The 20065-nt window shown below is 41.0% G+C and overlaps 3 protein-coding genes across 3 annotated transcripts; 2 read left to right on the forward strand and 1 right to left on the reverse strand.

The window, feature by feature from the left end:
• Positions 1 to 4397: 4397 nt before the first annotated feature.
• On the forward strand, positions 4398 to 13094 carry LOC142398779 (GTP-binding protein Rheb). Its single transcript, XM_075482947.1, has 8 exons — positions 4398 to 4696; positions 5531 to 5602; positions 8244 to 8311; positions 8419 to 8501; positions 8600 to 8656; positions 8758 to 8805; positions 9135 to 9216; positions 12274 to 13094. Exons 1-8 carry the CDS (start codon positions 4645 to 4647, stop codon positions 12364 to 12366), a joined length of 555 nt encoding a protein of 184 aa, XP_075339062.1. The 5' UTR covers positions 4398 to 4644; the 3' UTR covers positions 12367 to 13094.
• A 345-nt stretch (positions 13095 to 13439) lies between these two features.
• On the reverse strand, positions 13440 to 14771 carry ly97.3 (lymphocyte antigen 97, tandem duplicate 3). Its single transcript, XM_075482207.1, has 4 exons — positions 14724 to 14771; positions 14357 to 14426; positions 13848 to 13970; positions 13440 to 13732 (listed from the first exon to the last, which is right to left on the reverse strand). The coding sequence occupies exons 2-4, from the start codon at positions 14403 to 14405 to the stop codon at positions 13626 to 13628; spliced, it is 279 nt and encodes a 92-aa protein (XP_075338322.1). The 5' UTR covers positions 14406 to 14426; positions 14724 to 14771; the 3' UTR covers positions 13440 to 13625.
• A 2476-nt stretch (positions 14772 to 17247) lies between these two features.
• On the forward strand, positions 17248 to 19746 carry LOC142398250 (gamma-crystallin N-A). The gene is made up of 4 exons (XM_075482208.1): positions 17248 to 17268; positions 17476 to 17724; positions 18241 to 18386; positions 19611 to 19746. The coding sequence occupies exons 1-4, from the start codon at positions 17248 to 17250 to the stop codon at positions 19744 to 19746; spliced, it is 552 nt and encodes a 183-aa protein (XP_075338323.1).
• Positions 19747 to 20065: the final 319 nt, after the last annotated feature.

A 20065-nucleotide genomic window follows, 5' to 3' on the forward strand; every position in this document is an offset into this window, starting at 1 on the left:
GAAACAATCTTGTCAGACACCTGTTGTTCTTGCAGGGGGTATTTATTGTTGGCTTATGTCAGCACACCGTAATCCTTGGCTGGAGCACGGCTGTATTACCAGTGTGACCTATTCTTGGTCATCATAATTTCCTGACGGAGACTGCGAGTGTGTGTCTGAGTGGGAGAGGTGGAGAAAGCAACATGGTTCATGCGTATGAGCGTGTATTTGTGTGTGAGTTCACAGTGATTGCAGGCGCCATTTTTCTCTGGCACCCAATGTCATGCAGAACAAATCGCCTATTGCTGACACCAGTGATTTCTTGTCTCTGCTGCTGAGAAGCGTGTGCGGAGGCAAAACAGTTGGGTCTTACTGACGGGGTGTTGGACATTTCTGTGATTAAGTAGTAATGCCTCGGGACGTGACAGGGTAACGGGGGATCTCACTGGTCGCCAGGCAGAAAGAGCTGCACAGCTTTGTGGTCTGTTTGCTATTTTTAGCAAAGAATATAATTGTTTCAAAGGGTTTTGCCATTGAAACTCACTAAAGTGGCATTTAGCAACACTCTCTGTAGACTAAATCAGTGAGGGAGGATTGGCATGTGAGCATCATTAGATTTGAAAAGCAAAGAGGACTCTCATCATCTCACCACCTTCACCACGCCTGCCTTGAATTCCAGTGTCTGCATATGGGCTTAACCCACTTATTGTGGCCTTAGTTCCTACGGTATTGTCGCATGCCTGTGGTTTGGTTTAAATCTCAGTTATATTAGGATCTGGGTAATTTAAAGTCAGTAAGAGAATACAGTATTAGAAGAGATAATCATGGATGTGTGTTGTCTGATTTGTGTGTGAGGTTGCTGCGTTGGTATGGCCTCAACAACAGTGAGATACATGAGTCTGAAACAACAGCATGAGAATGAAATAAAGAATAATCTGAAGGTATTGTTTTCCATGGGAATATAAGACAGTGACTTGAGCACTTAGAGATCTGTAAGTGGTTCCTATGAGAGCTATAAATGGTGTTATAAGGACATCTACTGGCCAAACGTGAGGCAAAAGTGAAGCAGGGTTACATTAATGTGAACCAGCCAATTTATCTGAATAAAACACTACTACTACAGATAAATTATTTCTATTAGAAAGTGTTTATACTTTTCCTGCTGTGTCGGCAGATATTTCATGATAGCATTATTCCTTTAAAAGACTCATCGGCTCTTAGGGGGTGTTTGGGATATTCAGTTTTTATGGGTGTCAGTGTAGCTAATGGAAGTAAGTTAGTCAATAAGTCAACTTTATTTCTATGGCATCTTTCAAAACCACAGGTGCACATAAACTTCACTGCAATAAAATACAACAGGAATCCGGGAATAGGCCAACATAGAGGAATAAAACTAAATAAGTGATAAGCCACAAAAATGATCGATTACACAATAAGGTTTTAGAGGACTTTTAAAACGTAGCGGTGACTCGGCAGATCCAGAATAGGGTTTGGTCCAAGGTATGATGAAAATGTTCCGGCTTCCACCTGTTGGTGGATCATAAACTTGCTGACAGGCCGGAGGCAGCGTGGAAGGTTGAGAGAAATCGCAATCAGCACAAGGACCCCTCGGGTATGTGGAGCTCTGAACTGAAATGCCACAGTTCCTGAAGCTGATGTTGGCCTCTGATTTGCAACACACCCCTCCCACACAACCCCCTTCCACAGTTGATTTTAAATGGGTCAGACAATTAAGGATTCTGGATCATGATAACAATAAATTAATTTGTCCTTTAGTCTGTATTAACACTGTAACAGTGTTTTTCAAAGAAAAAAAAAGAAAGAAAGATAGAAAACACAAAGAAATGAGCTATTTCTGATTCAGGCAGTTAAAGGGAAAATTAAGGGAAATAACATTTACGAGGAACCAATTGCTGCTCGTAAGTGCCCCCCCCCCCCCCCTGCTTTTAAAACCTAATTTTGGTTTGGGAAAGATTTTTTCCATTAATGAACATTTTAAAAAAAAGAAAGAAAACAAAGTATTTATGATCATCTCCCACACATCTACAAGTTTACAGCAGGCATAGATCATGTGGACTGGTCAGATCTGCACCTGGCTGAAATCCAAGTGTACAAATTGAACGTTCATTTGTTTGCTGTGTTAAAGTAAAGCTCCTGAAAACTGCCCCCTTTCACTATACTCAAACCCACTGTTGTTTCTACTCGTAAACATTCAGTTTTTTGCCATCCGCTATCCCCCATGACCTAAAATGGGTGTTTAACATGGATCCAGTCGTCAAAAAGCGCCTGCAGAGGACGTTGTCCCTGTACCAACTCAGGATGTGTGACCTTCTTAAGCCGCTCGTCTCTAAACTACAGTTATCATAGATGCTTATTCATCGGTGTCTCTCTTGGATCAGCCACCAAACAGGATAGGAAATAGCTTCAAAGGACAGTCAGAACTGCAGAGAGAATAAATTATGCCACCCAGCCTTACAGTCAGGACTTAACCTCACATATCCATCCTTCCTGACCAGAGCCTGTTCCAATTCTACCCACTGGAGGGCGCTGTAGAGCATCTCTTCCTTAAGGCCTGTGCTGTGGACACAGGCCAACAGCTGAGGGAAAGACTGGAGAGTGAATCTATGAAGCAATATAAAAATATAGAAACAAAAACATCTGTGCAGACTCAAATAAGTAGATAAAGGTCTCAATAAGATGAATTCACGTATCCTGATGAATTCACATACCCATGAATTTTGAGCATTTTATGGTTGCAGTTGATCATTTTTGACCCACTTTGAAGTCTACCACTCTTTCCATCTAAGTTTGCTTTATGTATATTTGTGTATAATCATACACCCTCACTGTTTATTTACCCACGTACACACTGGATGGACATTTTACATAGATCTGTATGTACTGTACATAGTTTGCATAACGTGTCTGCCTACATCAGAGCTTTGTGCTTTTTCTTTGCTGTTGGCTGTTATGTCTGCCTCATAGTGAGACCAATTCAATTCAAATCAATTCATTTCTATGTGTTTTTGACCCAGTAAAGCAGATGGTAATTCTGAATGTGATCCTCCTTCACCTTGAGCTTGTGTTGTAAGATTAAATGTAACTTAAGGTTGGTATATACCGCACAATGAGAAGCTTTAAAGAGAGAGAAAATTATTTGGCTGATTCATGAAAGGAATATGGTGTCAATGAAATTAAGGACTACAGGATGTGCTTCTCTTGTCAAATGAAATAAAAATACTGTGTATTTTACGTGAACCCCTTTACAAATGAGTTCAAAGTGACCATCATCACGCTGATTAGGAGACAGTAGTGGAAGAATAACAGCTTTATTCACATTCACATTCACATTTTAACTACTGATTTTATCTATTGTTCTTATTTCTTTCTTTTTTTGTTTAAAATTTAAATCGTGCTTTTTATTTCTACTGTTTTAATGTATCTGTAAAGCACTTTGAATCGCCCTGTAGTTGAATTGTGCTATACAAATAATATAAACTTGCCTTGCCTTGCCTTGCCTTTATTCAGGCAGCTTTATTCACAACACTGGAAACACAACAACAAATTCTAAAACAGACACACACACACACACACACACACACACTCTCTCTCTCTCTCACACACACACACACACACACACACACACACACACACACACTCTCTCTCTCTCACACACACACACACACACACACACACACACCACAAACAAAAAGAATAAAAGGTAGCACAAAATAACAAAAAGCATTCACAAAACACATTTCACAAAGCAAAGTTGGAAAAAGATTGTTGTGGTTTTTCGTTGAGGTTTTTTTGGTTTATTTGCTTTCTCTGTTTAGTCAGATGTTGTTTTCGGTTTTCGAAATGTTTTCAGCGATATTTTTTTCTGTTGTTGATCTCCCTTTTCATTTGCCGTTGGGTTTTCTGAGAGATTGCGTTTTCTATTCAGCTGTGTTTGGTAAAATGCTGTTTGGGTTTTTGCACCTCACTATTTTTTTTAATGTGATTCCACAATCACTGATCTGACTTTCATTCTCTGCAATGACTCGTGCGACTGAATTGTGAGTACATCTTCTGACAGTTTGTTTTATGGTCTTTGAGGTGCCTGCGGTGCCTGATAAATTTCCTCTGTGTCATTTCGAGGTCACAACAGAATTACTACAGCTGATTTAAAGAATCATGGCGTCCTCATCAGTTCCCGCATCCCTGCTCCCTCTTACCACGTGAATGACACTGCATCCGACCACCCGGCACGTCATGGAGCACATCTGAGCCAATCACAATTCAGAAATGGGACGCCACTGATTGATGGACAGCTGTTTTATCCAATCACAGCGCAGATAAGGGCCTCTAAGCCCACCTTTCCTCTGCTTGTATCCAATCAATACGCAGCAGTAATTACTAATTCATTATATTGCAAAGGGGAGTGACGCAGTTATTGTAGATGTATAGATACTCCATGCTTTTTTTCATATGACACGAAATCACCTTTTTTTTTTGCATCAAGCTTTGGTCGTAGAATTCATCACAAACACATTAAAGAAGAGGGATTCCCGCCGTCAGCTTGGGGCTATATGACGGATCTTTACGCCCCTTGAATTTTGGATGCCATTCCGGTTGGAGGTTGCGGTAGACCCCGAGGAGTGGATGCGATAACCAGGACGAAACATGCCGCAGCCAAAATCACGAAAAATCGCCATCCTCGGGTACAGATCCGTAGGTGAGTGTCCATCAGACGGAGCTCAGGGGGAGGGGGGATGACTTCTCTGTGTCCTCGGATGGGACGCTGAGGGGAGAATTTCAGCGGCCTCTCGAGTGAGTTTAAGTCCATTATGAGAGCGGTTTACGCCTCCTATAATAGACTTAAATTGCAGGGAGTAGAATCTGTCACGCAACGTTGGCAGAACGGAAGAATGAGCGCAACCAGATGATATGCGGCCTTGCGGTTTTAAGTAGGCCTCCAGTAGGCTGTAAGACATTTTATTTTTTTTTAATTTTATTTTATTACTCTTTCTGTTCTTATGGATAGCTTTTCCATCAGTGACCCAAACCCTGGAGCCATGTTAGTCAGGGCCATGATCTGTAAAAGGCCCGACGGTCCAGTGGTTCTGACTCATCACTCCGTGGTTTGATGCATCGCATCTGAAATCAAGGAGGCACAATTTGTGCGCATCGAAAGGATGTTGAGGATGGCGCGATGGCACACACAGATAGCGCAATTAAAGGACAGCATGCCCATAACGACAAACCCCCCCCCCTTAAAAATGAAGCTGATCCTGTGCCTATGGATGCATATGGCGAAGATCTTTCTTTATGAAAGCATGCTTTGTGCAGTGCATCGAGAAATTATTCTTTTCTTGGAGGATTTTTGTTCTATTATTTCCTTATGATATGAGGGCCTATGCTACATTTTGGTACTCAAGCACCCTAACCTGGCCAAATCCTATATATATATATTTTTAATTACTGCTGCTTTTAATGATTAATTTCCACATGAAAATAGTGTCCTTCATCTGATGACTGCCTTTTTCAAATTGTTATTTGTGTTTTTCAGGAAAGTCTTCCTTGACAATTCAGTTTGTGGAAGGGCAGTTTGTGGACTCCTATGACCCAACAATAGAAAACAGTGAGTGGGGATTTTACAAGTTGAGGTGGCTGCTCACTCCTCCATACAGGTGTTGCTTGTTTGTGCCATTTTTGGCTTTCAGGGTTTTTTTAAACTAATATTTACAACAGGGATTAAAGTATCTCGGGTCAAAGTTCTTATCCAAAAATTTAAAATGTGTCAGTAGTTTTTTTACCTCCTACTTTATATATATATATATTATATTTTACTTCATGTTTATTGCTGTTTTGCACCAGGGATAAGTGGGAAACACTATTTCAATTCTGTGTATGTCCTGCACATATGGCAGCATTGACAATAAAGTTGACTTGATTTGACTTGACTAGTGTATCCCCATAATCTGAAAAGCTTATGTAGGAAAGTGATCTAAAGGGCTTTGAGAGAAGCCGAGTGGACTTCTTTACTTGGTCCTTGAAGATAATTCAACTCCTGTTTTGAAAGGCTCATTATCTGGATGGTGAGATGAAACGGAGGAACCAAGAAAAGAAGTCCAGTTGCTTGTCTTTCTTGTCTGTTCAAGCACTTAAAATTACCATCACCTGGTTGGTAGAGAATCTTCACTTACATATTGCAAAAAAAATGAAGAAATTCCCAAATCTAGAAAGAGATATTCATGTTAAAACCAATATTTTGCTTGTTTGGCAGCAGGAAGGAAAACACAAAGTTAGCCTTCCAAAACTTTAAGCTACCTTCTTCATTAAGTGCGTTTACCAAACGTGGACCGTAGTTTCCAGGTTACAGTCGGATTTCTGACTCTACTCTATAGAAACTAGGAAATTACTGCCTCATTCCTTTTCTAGGTTTTCTGAACATTCTGTACTGGTAATGATCATCGTGGCTAAAATTACAGAAAAAGATGCACACAGCGGCACACAAACAGAGTACGACCAAATATATCACACAAACGTGATATAAAAGCCCTAAAAGTAGGGGAAGCTGTTCGGTTACAAAGGAGGTATATCTGCCTTTTTTTTTTTTTTTTTAGGTCACATGACGGCAGCCAGTCAGAATATATGATAGTTTAGATGCAACAATCAATATAGGGCACCGACTAAAGATAGTTTTTACTATTGATTAATCAGATAAACATTTTGTCAAGTCGTACAGCAGTCACCCCTCCTGTGATTTGTCATTATGAATGTGTCTGACCAAAGTCCAAAACTCACATTTTTTTGCACATTAAACTCTTACAGAAGCTGAACTATGGAGGAAGATGGTTAAACTCTCCTTAACTCCTCACTGTCGAACTGTCGTTCCACCTCTTGATGAAATGCTCAAACACATAAGCTTTGTGTGGAGTTCAACTTTTTTCTCTTTTGATAATAGACCTATATTTCTGCAACAGGAACACACAAACTGACATGTTCGGAGTGATTTAAATGCAACATGGGTTCGATTGAATGTGCTTTTATGTTGTGAATGAGCACATATTTCTAACTGACACAAAATACTTTCAAATGTAAAATATGAGCTGAATTAGTGATGAATTTTAGTTATGTTTCCTCTTGTTCCAAGCACTTGTGTCATTACAGACGGCACCACGAGGGAAACAAATGAAAAGAATCTAACAAAAAGACCCAAATAAAGAATAAAGTGTGCTTTAAACAACCAACCACAAAGATCTAAATCAAAATGACTAAAAAAAAACAGAAACAAAACCACTAAAAAGAGACTTCTTCCAGATAGACTCTTAAGGGCCACAAACAATCACAGCAACACTTTAAAATGAAGAAAAGAGGTGAAACGACCACACCAAATACTCGCTTTGTGTCTCTCTCAGTCTGGCTGTCAAATTTCTGGAAGACGGGGATCTACAGGCTCATAGTCCGTCTATAAGTGGGACACAGTTTTATTTAAACATCGTTCGGTTAAATATCGGCTGTAAAATACTGTAAATCTATGAGTTTGGTAGGATTTGAGTAGAAGACAATGAATCAGAAGATCCTGCTGTTACCCAGCAGGGTGCAATGTTCCCTCCAAAATGATGTGTTGAAACGCCACACCAGCTGATAGCACCAGTTTCCACACTGTCAAACAGAGACAGAGAAAGAGAGATCTTTTTTCTTTCAGTCTTGTGTGAGAAACTTATAGGATGTGTAGGAATGAAATATCTCTCTCTGACTGGTACATGTCTGCACATCATGAGCTCAAAGGGACCTTGCTTGAAGTTACTTTGGTGCAACTTGCAGGAGAACATACAGTAATTATTCAGCCTCCTAAACACACATAATCCCAGACACTCCAGAGGCTTGAATCTAAACTTCACCCGCAGGCTCACATATACCACCGCGCGTTTCTCGACTGCGTGGTCTGTGTCTATAAATAATCCCTGGATGCTTAATATAAAGTCGTGTCAGCGCTACGGGCGAGATGCTGCAGGCTGTGCACTTCCTCTGTCCTCCTGCAGTAGATAACAAGACTCTCCAGACAGATATTGACAGTTTTTGCACTGAATGAACTCAGTGGTACCAAACTGGATCCCTGAGTGGGTTGTGTCTTGAAATGACGAGACATCATAGTGTAATGAAGATACAGTACTGTGTGTGCAGTCATCTAATGTGCTACCCCCCAGTCCTTTGAAAGCTCCAGTTTCTATTTTCTGCTCCTTCATCTCTAACCTGTTTTTTTCTTTGGATTGCAGCATTTACTAAAATGATCACAATAAATGGACAAGAATACCACCTTCAGCTTGTAGACACAGCAGGGCAGGTATGACTCGGTTTACACCACCAGCCTGTCACTGGTTTATTGATTTTCATGTAAATATGAGTTGTAACATGACACACTAACTGTTTCACTTTCTAAACCTTTTCCAGGATGAATACTCCATCTTTCCTCAGACTTACTCCATAGATATCAACGGTTACATTCTGGTCTATTCTGTTACATCTAATAAAAGGTACATGTTCACCCTGAAAAGCAGTCAAATATCTCTTTAATCGGGCTGCGTGCACTTTGTGAGTGCTGAAAATTAATATTTCCTCTTGTCTCTTCCAGCTTTGAAGTCGTACAAGTTATCCATGAAAAGCTCTTGGATATGGTGGGAAAAGTTCAGTAAGTAAAGCCTTTTCTTTTCTCTCTTGCCCAAGCCTTTCCAAGCCTTTTGGGATATATCACACACAACATTGTGGCATTTTACTTTCCCCTCAACGCAGAGTTCCAATCATGCTCGTCGGAAACAAGAACGACCTACATATGGAGCGGTATGTCCTAGCACTCACCAAATTGGTTTTCATTAGACTTAGGCATAGGCAGCCACGCACATAGGTCAGAGCGCTGTGTGTTACGTAATCATTTAAGTTCTGCAGAATTAGTATTGGCTCACGTGTGCTCCAAAGGAATGAATGAAACTATTCTCTAACTTTGCACCAAGCTGATTGGAATTCCATCTCTTGGAGTTTTTGTTGCCAATTCCCCATACACAACACAGAGTCAACAGAATTGTTCACATTGAGCAGATTTCCTAGTTATAGCAGCTGAATTGGGAAATAGGCATTTGTTTAATTCCCTGTGATTGCTTTTCCCACGTCAGAGTAATCAGTTGTGAGGAGGGAAAAGCGTTAGCTGAATCCTGGAATGCAGCCTTCATGGAGTCCTCAGCTAAAGAGAACCAGGTAAAGAGATTGTGATTGATCTGTTTATAAAAATGCAGTTACATGTGAGACATAAAAGAAAACCTTGTATCGATATTCATTGTTGAGAAAGTGGCAGCGGTTGCCATGGCAAAAATAAATGAATCTCAGTATTTTCAGACAGATCGGCAGGGAAAATTGATGTTTTCCATTAATATTTACTATCGTAATATTAAAAATGCTAATATGAAACACGAAGTATGAACATTTCACCTCACCGGTAAGTGTCACAAGTTGCACTGTTTTCCGAAGAACATCTGTTGGCTTCTCTTCTACTGTCCCTGCCCTCATTCGCAGTACTTTAATACAGCTGAAGTTCTTTTAAACCCACTACACAATCAGATTTTACCAATGAAATGTTTGTTTACAGGAAGCTGCTGTGCGCAGCGTGTGCTTGTGCTCACAGAGCTCTTCTGGTGTTCAGCTGAACTTATTTGCTTCTTGAATAAATACACAAAGTTGCAAAGTTGGCAACAGTGCGGAGAAATTGTAGGCAGTCTATAGCCTACCTTGTTGCTGACTAATAGACAATAGAAGGTGGCGACAGGGCAGATTACATTGGCTACATCAGTATAGTTTATATCCATCCATCCATCCATTTTCTGTACCCGCTGATTCCGTCGGTCGGGTCGCGGGGGGGCTGGAGCCTATCCCAGCGGTCATCGGGCGAGAGGCAGGGTACACCCTGGACAGGCCTCCAGAGTCACCAATTAACCTAACATGCATGTTTTTGGACAGTGGAAGGAAGCCGGAGTACACGGAGAGAACCCACGCATACACGGGGAGAACAAGCAAACTCCACACAGAAAGGCCCATAGTTTGTTTCCTGTTTGAAAAAGTAACTATATAAATGAAAGTGTCTGTATACAGCACAGCCCTAAATTCAACCTCCCCGACCCTCAAATGAATTTTAATAATAGATGTGTGGATATGCTAAATATTCAGTGAATGGCAAATAAGGAGATGCTATCATGTTACATTATGGGAAGCATAAGATCCAGCATTATAAGTAGCTTTAATAAGTAAGTATCAAAGTTGGGACTAAAGGTCAGAATTGGGACCTCTTGTAGTTGTCTCTCTGTAAAGTGCATTTCATTGTTTCATGTGAAGTCGACCATCACCGAATTGGAATGACATTCTCTGAATTCCGCCGTACATAGTTCAGGCTTACGGGGGATGGATTCTACTCCAGCTGCCATTGGTAAAGACGGGCAGGGCACACCCTGTGGAGGTCGCCAGTCCATTACAGGGCTAACACAGAGAGACAGACAAAGATGCACACACACAGTCACACCAATGGTCAGTTTAGCATCACCCACCAGCCTAACACACATGCCGTCTGAGTTTGGGAGGGAAAAAACTCACAAAGACACAAGAAGACCTTTGGAAACTCCACACTCACACTGGGAGTTCGGTGTGCTGCCACTTTGGCTCGACACTGTGCGAATTCACATTTCATTGCAGTGCATGAAGATAAGGTTCATTTGAATGAAACAAGATGAGAAACTTTGTGCTGCGAACATACATCTTAAAACTTCATCTTTATCAATATTAGTCTGGTTTCACTGTAGTGATTTAACCAGCAGGAGCTAACTAAATGCACCATGTTGATGGAATGATACTTAAAATGTGAATAAATTAGCCTGCGGATGGATTTTAATCAGCATTAAACATTTATAGTTTTTGAAAGTAAAGCTGCCTGTATTGATTTGTTAATCAGTCTAAGTGATTACTACTTTGTCTGTCATCCACTGATGCTCCACACTTCATGAGAAGCCTCGCTAAATCCACCAACACATCGGAACATGTATCTTGATAAATCTGCAGCCTCTGATATGAGAAGTGCTGCGCCAGAGTCCGGTGCCATTATGCACAGCCATCCACGATGTTTACATTTATCAAATGGCCTCTAAAGAACATTAGGCCGCTACAGAGCAAAAACCAATCTATACTGCACAAATAAGACTGGGTTACTGTGATTCAGGAGATGTTGGATCACAGTCAGTCCTGTGTGCCACTCGGCAAAAGTATTATTTTCTGTTGCATTCATGAATTAGATTGCGGCAGACACGCCAAATGTCTTGATGAGAATTGGTTGTGCTGTTGTTGTCATGCATCCGCTCCGTCAGAGTCAGGAGACCACTGATGTGACTGGCATACAGGGAATTTAGTGACCAACACCATCTGATTTAAACTCCTCTTCAGCCGGCTCTGGGGCACTTTACGCTGCGGCGCCTAAATGAAGCAAAACAGCAGGCGTGCTTGAGAACACCTACACAGTCTGTGTTCTGAAGCCCTGCTGCTCTGCTCTTGTCTTGTCTGCGCTGTGTTTCCTGGCCTCAAGTGGACTCTTAATGTTTTTCATTTTCATTTAGGGATACGGTCGCTCTGAAGCGCAAAGCGCAGCAACGCCGGGGAAAAACTCAGAACCGCATTTTCAGAAAATGCAGCATTTAGGAGAACGCGACTTGTATTCGAAACATTTCACAAAGCAAAACGACGCTGGGATCAACGCGATGATTAGATGACAAAAGTCACAAGATCCAACAAACGCTAAAAGCACACCAAAAAGCAAAATAAAAACAGCCTTTTAGTTGGAATAGAATATTTCAGGAAAACTTCAACAAAACAGAAAACACAACATAACAGAACAAAAGCGCAACGTTGGACAAAACACAGCAAAGCAGCAAACAATGAAAGGCGTCCCTGTGTTTCTTACATGTTGTGTTTGCTCCGCTGTTGCCGTGCTTTGTAAAATGTCATGTCCTCTGTTTTGTTGTGCATTCGGTTCTGTTGTGCTGTCCACTGCTGTTGTGTTTTCCACCCAACGTTTTCTGATGGACGGATGCATTACTCAACACGTGGATGTTTCCAGGAAGTCAGTTAATCAGCAGCAGTGCTCAACTTAAAAACAAAGACATCTCTGTTGGGACTAAAAAGCCCGAGAGGCTCCATCGGAGGTTGAAAGTTTAAAGTGGTGTGAGTGTGTGGAGTGAAGCATGTGACAGCGTCCTGTGTGTGTTTGTCGCTCTCTTCCAGACGGCCGTGGAGGTTTTCCGAAGGATGATCCTGGAGGCAGAAAAGATGGATGGTGGCGTGCAGCCGGGAAAAACCTCCTGCTCCGTGATGTAGAGCCGCCCAATCAACACATAGAACACTGCACTGGGATATCCCGTTACTTGAAGGCTAGCTGCCAGTCCTCCACCTCAGCTGACTCCACCCCCAGGGTCCTAAATATCCAATACTATCTATTTATGGCTCTGATTCCACTGTTATTTATCAGTATTTCCCATTCCCTTCAATCCATCCTCATTTTTCTTTGTGCGTTTGATGAAAAGAAGGATGAGTGGTGGTTCCCTTGTCTTAGATTTCCCACAATCCACCCCTCCATCTATGTGCTCGGCACTGATGCAAAACATCAAACGGTGTATGAAGATGTATCAGAAAAAATGTTTTGGTTTTTTTCTTGTCACAAAAGTGGCATCACCTGTATCTAGGAGCAGAGATAGTAGTGACTTGATGCATCTTAGCTTCTCTTTGTGCAGCTTCCATATAAGCTAGAGACCGCTCTCTGTTTAAATAACACAAGATAAGAGAATTGTCATGTCTGCCATGCATAAGCAGCCCTGAAAACAGTTTGGTAAACACTGACGTTTCTTCTGATACATCACCAGCTGTTTGGGCCCTCCAGTATACGGCTCTTTTTCTACTTCATCACCTCGCAGTACCTCTCTGTCCCTCAGTTTGTTTCATAGCCAGAAAAAAAATAAACAAAATAAATCTGCATCCATTTTCTAATGTTGAAAATGTTGTACAAATGTTTTTGATTGTAATCATTAAAGCGAAAAGTGGTTATGTAAGATGGCTGGTTTGTGGATTATTATCTTTGTTGTTTTGCTCGTAATCAGGAAAGCAGCATCCGTTTATTAAGTGGCAGTTTTCTGGGACAATCAGGTAAATGACAAATGTGGGAAAAATACAGCAGAAGCGCCGTTTTTAGGCAAATACTTCTCTCAAATGTTACTCTTTTAATGGAAAGGTTATCGTAAGCAACATTTTAAAGATAATCAGAGGTGTGTTTGGCACCAATAGTGGTGAGAGATTCGGAGACTAATTGAAGTTTGTTGAACAAATATCTGGTATGCAACTTTTACTGAAAGCACCACAAATGTTGATCCGTAAGAATGAAAGAATAGAGAATGATGCTCATTCTTCAAACTCTTTAATCGTCAAGGAGAGGAGATTACAGAGTATGTTTTTCTAAAAGTAGCTGCTTTGGTGTTTTTCCACCTGGGAGCTGGCTGCAGCAGCGGCATTCTGCTGCAGGAGTCATTAGGGGTCCTTCCTCGGCCTCCACTGCCACACAACGCAATTTCTTTGATTCGGGATTTTTAATGGGTGTTGCACATATCTTCAGTACAGCACTTGACATCAATGTAGGCGTTCATCTTCAGCATGTTGCAGTCTGTTAAAGCGATGCATCTCTGGAAATGGCCAACTAAGGTAGTGAAATAGGAAAAGTTGAAAAGAGTCAATTTTGTGAGAAGAACGCACCGAATGAATTGTGGTAACGATAGAGCTGTTTTAATATTTTAGAATTCTGGGAAACTCACATGGTGCTCTGAGGAACTTGGCTGCAACACAGGCATCCTTCCCTGGTTTACAAGTGTCTACACTCAGCTGACAGTCGCCTCCGGCCCTTTTTGGGACGCAGCGGTGGCAGTTCAGAGCCTCACCTGAAAGCAGAAACAGCAAGAACGAAGTTCAGACAATGTTGTTGTGTTAAGTGCACCTGATTATATGAACCTGTTGATGTGGACTGAAATTTGCTCTGAGGGAGCTGAAAAAAAACTGAAAACAATATTTGTCACATACTCATCCACAAAGTTTGACTTAAATGTTAACATTGTCTGCTGATCATCCCAAGTGAGTCAGTCTATTTGCAACTTTGATCTTTCAGATACGATTATGACAATCTGTTGTAAAATCAAACGATGTGCATTTCGGCCCCTGACGGGTTTGCTGAGGCCGTGCCGTGAAGGCTGAAAGAGAAAGCAGACTTTTCCTGCTGAAGAGCAGTCGGGCTTGTGTTTATAGAGTGGAGAATCAGTGACAGACTCACCAGCTGCAAACAGCAGGGCGACGGTTAAAACCAAGACCAACAGCTTCATTGTTCTGTTCAGCACTGCAGCCTTTGCCAGATAAAGCACAGGACCGATAACACACACAATACTTTCAAATCTCCAGTTTCACAGCTGGAAATCCATGAAACGAAACTTGATATGAGTCTGTCAATTCATGCTAGTTTTGTTAGCTTGTACTTTGTATCCCATGAGAGTCTGACTAACAATATTGACATTTAACCAAAATACTGTGAATTAGAAATTAAACTTGTGCAAATTTTAAAGTACTGTTTCAAAACCTGTTATAAATAAGAAACAAAAGGATCAAATACACATAAAAAGATAACTGAATTTATATGCACATACCTTGCTGATTTGTCTGCTTCAGTGTCTGCAAATGGGATAGATGGACTCATCGTCTTCCAGTGTTTTTATACTCCTCCATACTTTGTCCTGTCATGGTAACGTTCCATTAAGTGCTGTATCTCTGTTAAGTCTATTTACTTAGCACCTTGCTTGCTCTGGGTACACTGTGTTCAGGGGTTATGGTTTCTCAATGCATTATGCAAGAGCTGTCCACTGTGTGTCCGGTATGTGACTTTGCAGATTGTAAGGTTTGCGTTGGTCTAAGACTTAAATACTTAATATTTGTTGGATTTGTGACTAAAGAATACAAATAGAAAAAGGTCAAAGGTATAGTGGGTTTGCTCTGGGTGGAGTATATCTGACTCATAAGGGTTGACTCACCCTTTATCCTTTAGTTCGAATCTAATTTGATTTGAGAATGTGTTTAACATGTTTTATAAAGCAAAAAAAAGAGTCTTTTCAGCCAAAGCTACAAAGTCAGAATTTGGTATGAGCACGTTTATTCTTCAACACAGCCTAAACCCTCTTAGACAAGCTTTCTGTCATTTCTCTAAGTAGTCTTCAGGAATAGTTCTCCGGGCTTCTTGAAGGAAAAAGCTCTTTGGATGTCGGCTGCCTTTTGTTCCGTTCTCTGTCAGGATGATCCCTCTCTGCTTCAATAATGTTGAGGTCCGGGCTCTGGGAAGGATTCATCCCTCCATAAGACCTGTTGCCGCTGATTTTCAGTTCAGTCCTTGTGTCATTTGGCATAGCTCAGGCTTTTTCTCCATATCTCTGCCAAGAAGAATGGCTTCTTGGCAGCCACCCTTCCATGGAGGCCATTTATGTACAGCAGATGGATCAACTAAAGACCAAGATGGCTCTCAGGTCCCATCTAAGGCCTTTTCTGGATTGTATCCCATTTCTCAAGGACGTCACTTTCAGATGCTGTCCATCTGCTCGAGATAGTTTTTTAGGCTTCCACTTCTTTTGTCCTTCACTTGTCCAATTTCAATGGGTTTTTTTGGTCCCACTGGACACCATGTCAAGATATGTCAACTTTTCAGCTAATAGCTCTTTGTGAATCACTTTGGTGCAAAACTACTATTTCTTATTATAGCTTCAGTTTTTTTTTTTTGTTGATGCAACAAAAGAAATGGGAACAGATGTTTCGATGTTGTCTTTCAAGTGTTCATTTGAAAAAAAAAAAAAAAGCCTGGAGAACTATTACTCAATCCACTTGAAAAGACTAAAGAAAATCTGGCATTTTGGAATCAAAATGTAAAGAAATGACATCAGGAGGCTCCAGACTTTTTCACAGTACGGTAGACAGGGCTGAAAGTCTGTACCTTGGCTGATGCATAGAAAAAAATTTACTGAGTATACTCCACTCAATTGCACTTGTAGTTCAAAATACAGTCAGAGCCCTGCTCAAATGAATGACCGATGAAAACAGTTGGGGCCTAAATTTGTGTACTTGTGCAAAAATGTATATTTCAATCTGAAATTTGCAATCTGGATATAAAAGAATATGTTCAAACCAGAACACAGGGACTATCTGACAGCTGAGGGCATATAATGAGGACACATATGGCTTGAGCAGTGCATCCCTGGTCTGATTCCTCATCAAGAGGTCAACTAACTCCAAGTCCTTTCCAACCTTTCTTTAAACTGTTACTTTAAATAACATATCAGAATAAGAATAAAACATAATCACCCCAAGAAAGGTGACTGATAAACAAAATCCATGTGGATGGATATTGCAGCAGTTGGAAATGTTTTCTACTGCTACTTGGTTTGAATAACAAGTAATTATCATACCAGCCAGACTTTGTTGTACTTACTTATCTCTAATAATGCACCCAAGGGAGAAAGGTCATTTCAAATTTTGTGTGTTATCTCGCTGCCTTAAATAAAGAGCGGGAGAGGCCATAAATCATGTTGAAAACAAGTTATATTTGCTTTACAACCTGCTGCACCTGCCTGAGGTCAAATCTGGTGGTGTTGGATGTTATATATGAGTTTCCTTTCAGATATTCATGGGCCAAAGTCTAAATTGATCAAATACGGATCAAAAGCAGAGAAACAACAACAGTGATGGATTGCAAAAGAGAATAAGGAGGGCTAGTTTTAGACTGACTTGGACCAAATTTCTCTGTTGCTCCTTGAGTCATCCCTGCCCTTTCACCTCAGCTTTAACTTTCCCTCCTTATATTTGTTGTTTTCCTCGTCTCCCCTCATCTGGACACAACCGAAATATTACTCTGCAACCCCAGACAAAGTGCGACATCACTGTTAAAGCCCAATCAAAGCAAAATCTCTGCCACTCTATTGTGTCACATCGTTTGGAGGCAAACTCCAATATCAGCACTGGCACATGTAAGGGAAACTGTCCATGTGGCAAAATGTCTAAACCCCCCATTGTTGTGCTTTTGTTGCATCCCCCTCGCGATACCACCACTCTGTCATTCAGGCATATATATCTGGGAGTCCAAACTTTTCCACTCTTAGACTGTGAGTATTTTGGAAGAGTTAACAGTGGAAAATGTCTCAGTACTCAGGAAAGGTGAGTAAAACAATAATACAGCCTCAGTGCAGCTTTCCCAAACCAATGCTGTCTATTCACAAACAAAAGCTGATCACAAAGACGTTACAAACAAAGATTTGTCCAGTTTTAGGTATCCATTACGAATCTTTCTGACTCTCTGTTTGACAGAAAAAGAAACCTTTTTGCAGCATTTTCAAAGTGTCTTCACTGTTGTGGTAAAAACAGATCGTGTTCTATGAGGGAAAATGTTTCACGGGGCAAAAGCTGGAGATCTTCAGCGAGTGCGACAACTTCCAAGATCGCGGCTTCATGAACAGGGTCAACTCTATCCGTGTGGAGAGCGGGGCCTTCATCTGCTTCGACCACCCAGATTTTAAGGGCCAGCAGTATATTCTGGAGCATGGAGAGTACCCTGAATTCCAGCGCTGGAATGCCCATAATGATCACATGGGTTCCTGCAGACCAATCAGAATGGTAAGAGAGAGAGTGTGTGTGTGTGTGTGTGTGTGTGTGTGTGTGTGTGTGTGTGTGTGTGTGTGTGTGTGTGTGTGTGTGTGTGAGAGACCCCAGGGGCAGACAAATGCTTAGCTGGTTAAAAAAAAAAAAAAAAAAGTAGCGGATTGGCATATGTGTTGGTCTCATTTGATCAAATCTGTATGTAACAACAGCTAAATCAAAGTGTGATTAATTAATATTGTAATAAAGCAGGACTCCTGTTCCCACACAACCACATTTTAACCTTGCAGGTGTTCCCATTTAAAACTGACACCATCAGCTGAAAGAAATCCACAGCACTGCTGTACTTCAGAAATAGACCATGGCTTATACACATCATCCCCCACCTGCACATTTAAAGCTTACATTTCTATAGGAGTGCACACAGTGCAGCCTCGGTCACATAATGGAGACAGCCTTGGTCACTTGTAAAGAGGTGAAGTCAATTGTTACCGCTATGACTCAGCGAGCATGCATGCCATTTTCCTCCCCCAGCATGGAGAGCACTACAGGATGGAGCTGTTTGAGGGAGACAACTTTGCCGGCCAGTGTGTGGAGCTGTGTGACGACTGTCCGTTTCTGCAAGCACGAGGCCTGACCAAGAACTGTATCAACTCCCTCAGGGTTTATGGAGACGGAGCGTATGTATCTATGTGGGCAGAGAAAATATTTGGCTGCACATGCCTGGAGCACAGATAAATCTCCAATGACAGGTCACACTTTTTTCCTGGTGATCACTTGTGTGATCCAACCCAAACTGGGTTAGTTTATGGAAATACTGTAATCACAAAAGGCAATTTTTTTCTCTTACCTCAGTTTGCAATTACAAATGCTGGTAGTTTTACATATACCTCCACATAACCAACTCAGGTAAGTTAATATTGCAAAAACTTTCAGCAAATCGCTGTTGAATCAGATGCCTCTGAGGTGGAGGACAGCAAACTTCCAGGGACTGAAAAGAGGTTTAACACTTTGGTATAATTTCAGCCTTCAGATAAATAAACAGACAAACAGTTCAAAACTAAAGCGCTGAATGAAAATATAACTGTGGCACAATGAATTGCTGCAGATTAAACTGGTGTTTTCAAGAAGTTAATATTACAAGAAATTAAATTAATACCACATAAACTGGGCTACTTGCAGCTCCGGAACATTACATTTTAGCTATTATCTAAAAAGGAAGTGAGAGGAGAAAAAAATGGGACCATATGCAACATATATGTATGTAGGCTAAGATATGGTTTCAGAGTAGTTCAAGTCCAAAAAAATGTTCATAGAGAAGCCTGCTGAAAACCTAGATATTTCTTTTCTTTTTGAAATACTAAAATGACTGTCACAGATGTTAAACATGCATAAATGCATTGCCTATACACAGATGAAAATGACACATTATGAATACATTTTGAGCACAGGTAAGCTTGTGCAGGCGAGGCAGACAAATCTACCAGAAGAAATCAAGGAAAGCTCCACATAGATAACTGGATGAGGGAGTTTCACTTGTAAACTTTCAATGCTTTTAGGAACATAAACAAAATGAGAAATCTCAGAGGTGCGGAGGCAGCCTGGGGCTGACCGGCACAGAACATGAACTGTGATGGGTTAAAGTCCAGCAGAGAGCCATTTTGCATTTCTGTCTTCTCTCCACTGCTGTCGGCACCTGCTCAAAGGTATAAAATGCCCGACTAACGGTACAATAAAAGAAATAAAAGAAAATTCCTGGAGTTAGATTTAGTGCTTCACAAATAAAAAACAATTCTTGGTCTCATTTTCTGTGAAAATGTCTAACTTGACCTTCTTTTTCCTGACATGCAATAGATTTAGTCTATCTGAAAACATGTATTTAATCTTATTCCCTCTCTAAACAGCTGGGTGTTGTATGAGGAGCCAAACTACCGTGGCCGCATGTACATCGTGGAGAGAGGAAACTACTGTACCCACATGGAGTGGCAGGCAGAGAACCCCAACATCCAATCCATTCGCAGGGTGGCCAATTACTTTTAAAGTTACCTCACCATCGTTGGCAAAAAGGTCAATCACTAAGGAAAGTCATGACACACTGTCAAGTCGTCTTTCACTGACCCTGTGGAGTTGTAGAATAATAAAAGATGAAGAAAATGTTTGACGCTGCTCGTTGTTTTATTTTTGTACTGAATTATTCAAAAGCTGAAATAAAGTAGTGGTCCTACTGTACGATAAATCTTATTTTCATGTACTCTTTTCTCCTTTTTGTACTCACGCAGTGTGCAACTCGTACTTAGCCATCATATTCCATTGTGGAAATGCCTACAGGGCTATTATTCAGGTAATTGCTTTCTATTAT

Source organism: Odontesthes bonariensis, chromosome 14 (genome assembly GCF_027942865.1).
Source record: "Odontesthes bonariensis isolate fOdoBon6 chromosome 14, fOdoBon6.hap1, whole genome shotgun sequence".
NCBI lineage: Eukaryota > Metazoa > Chordata > Actinopteri > Atheriniformes > Atherinopsidae > Odontesthes > Odontesthes bonariensis.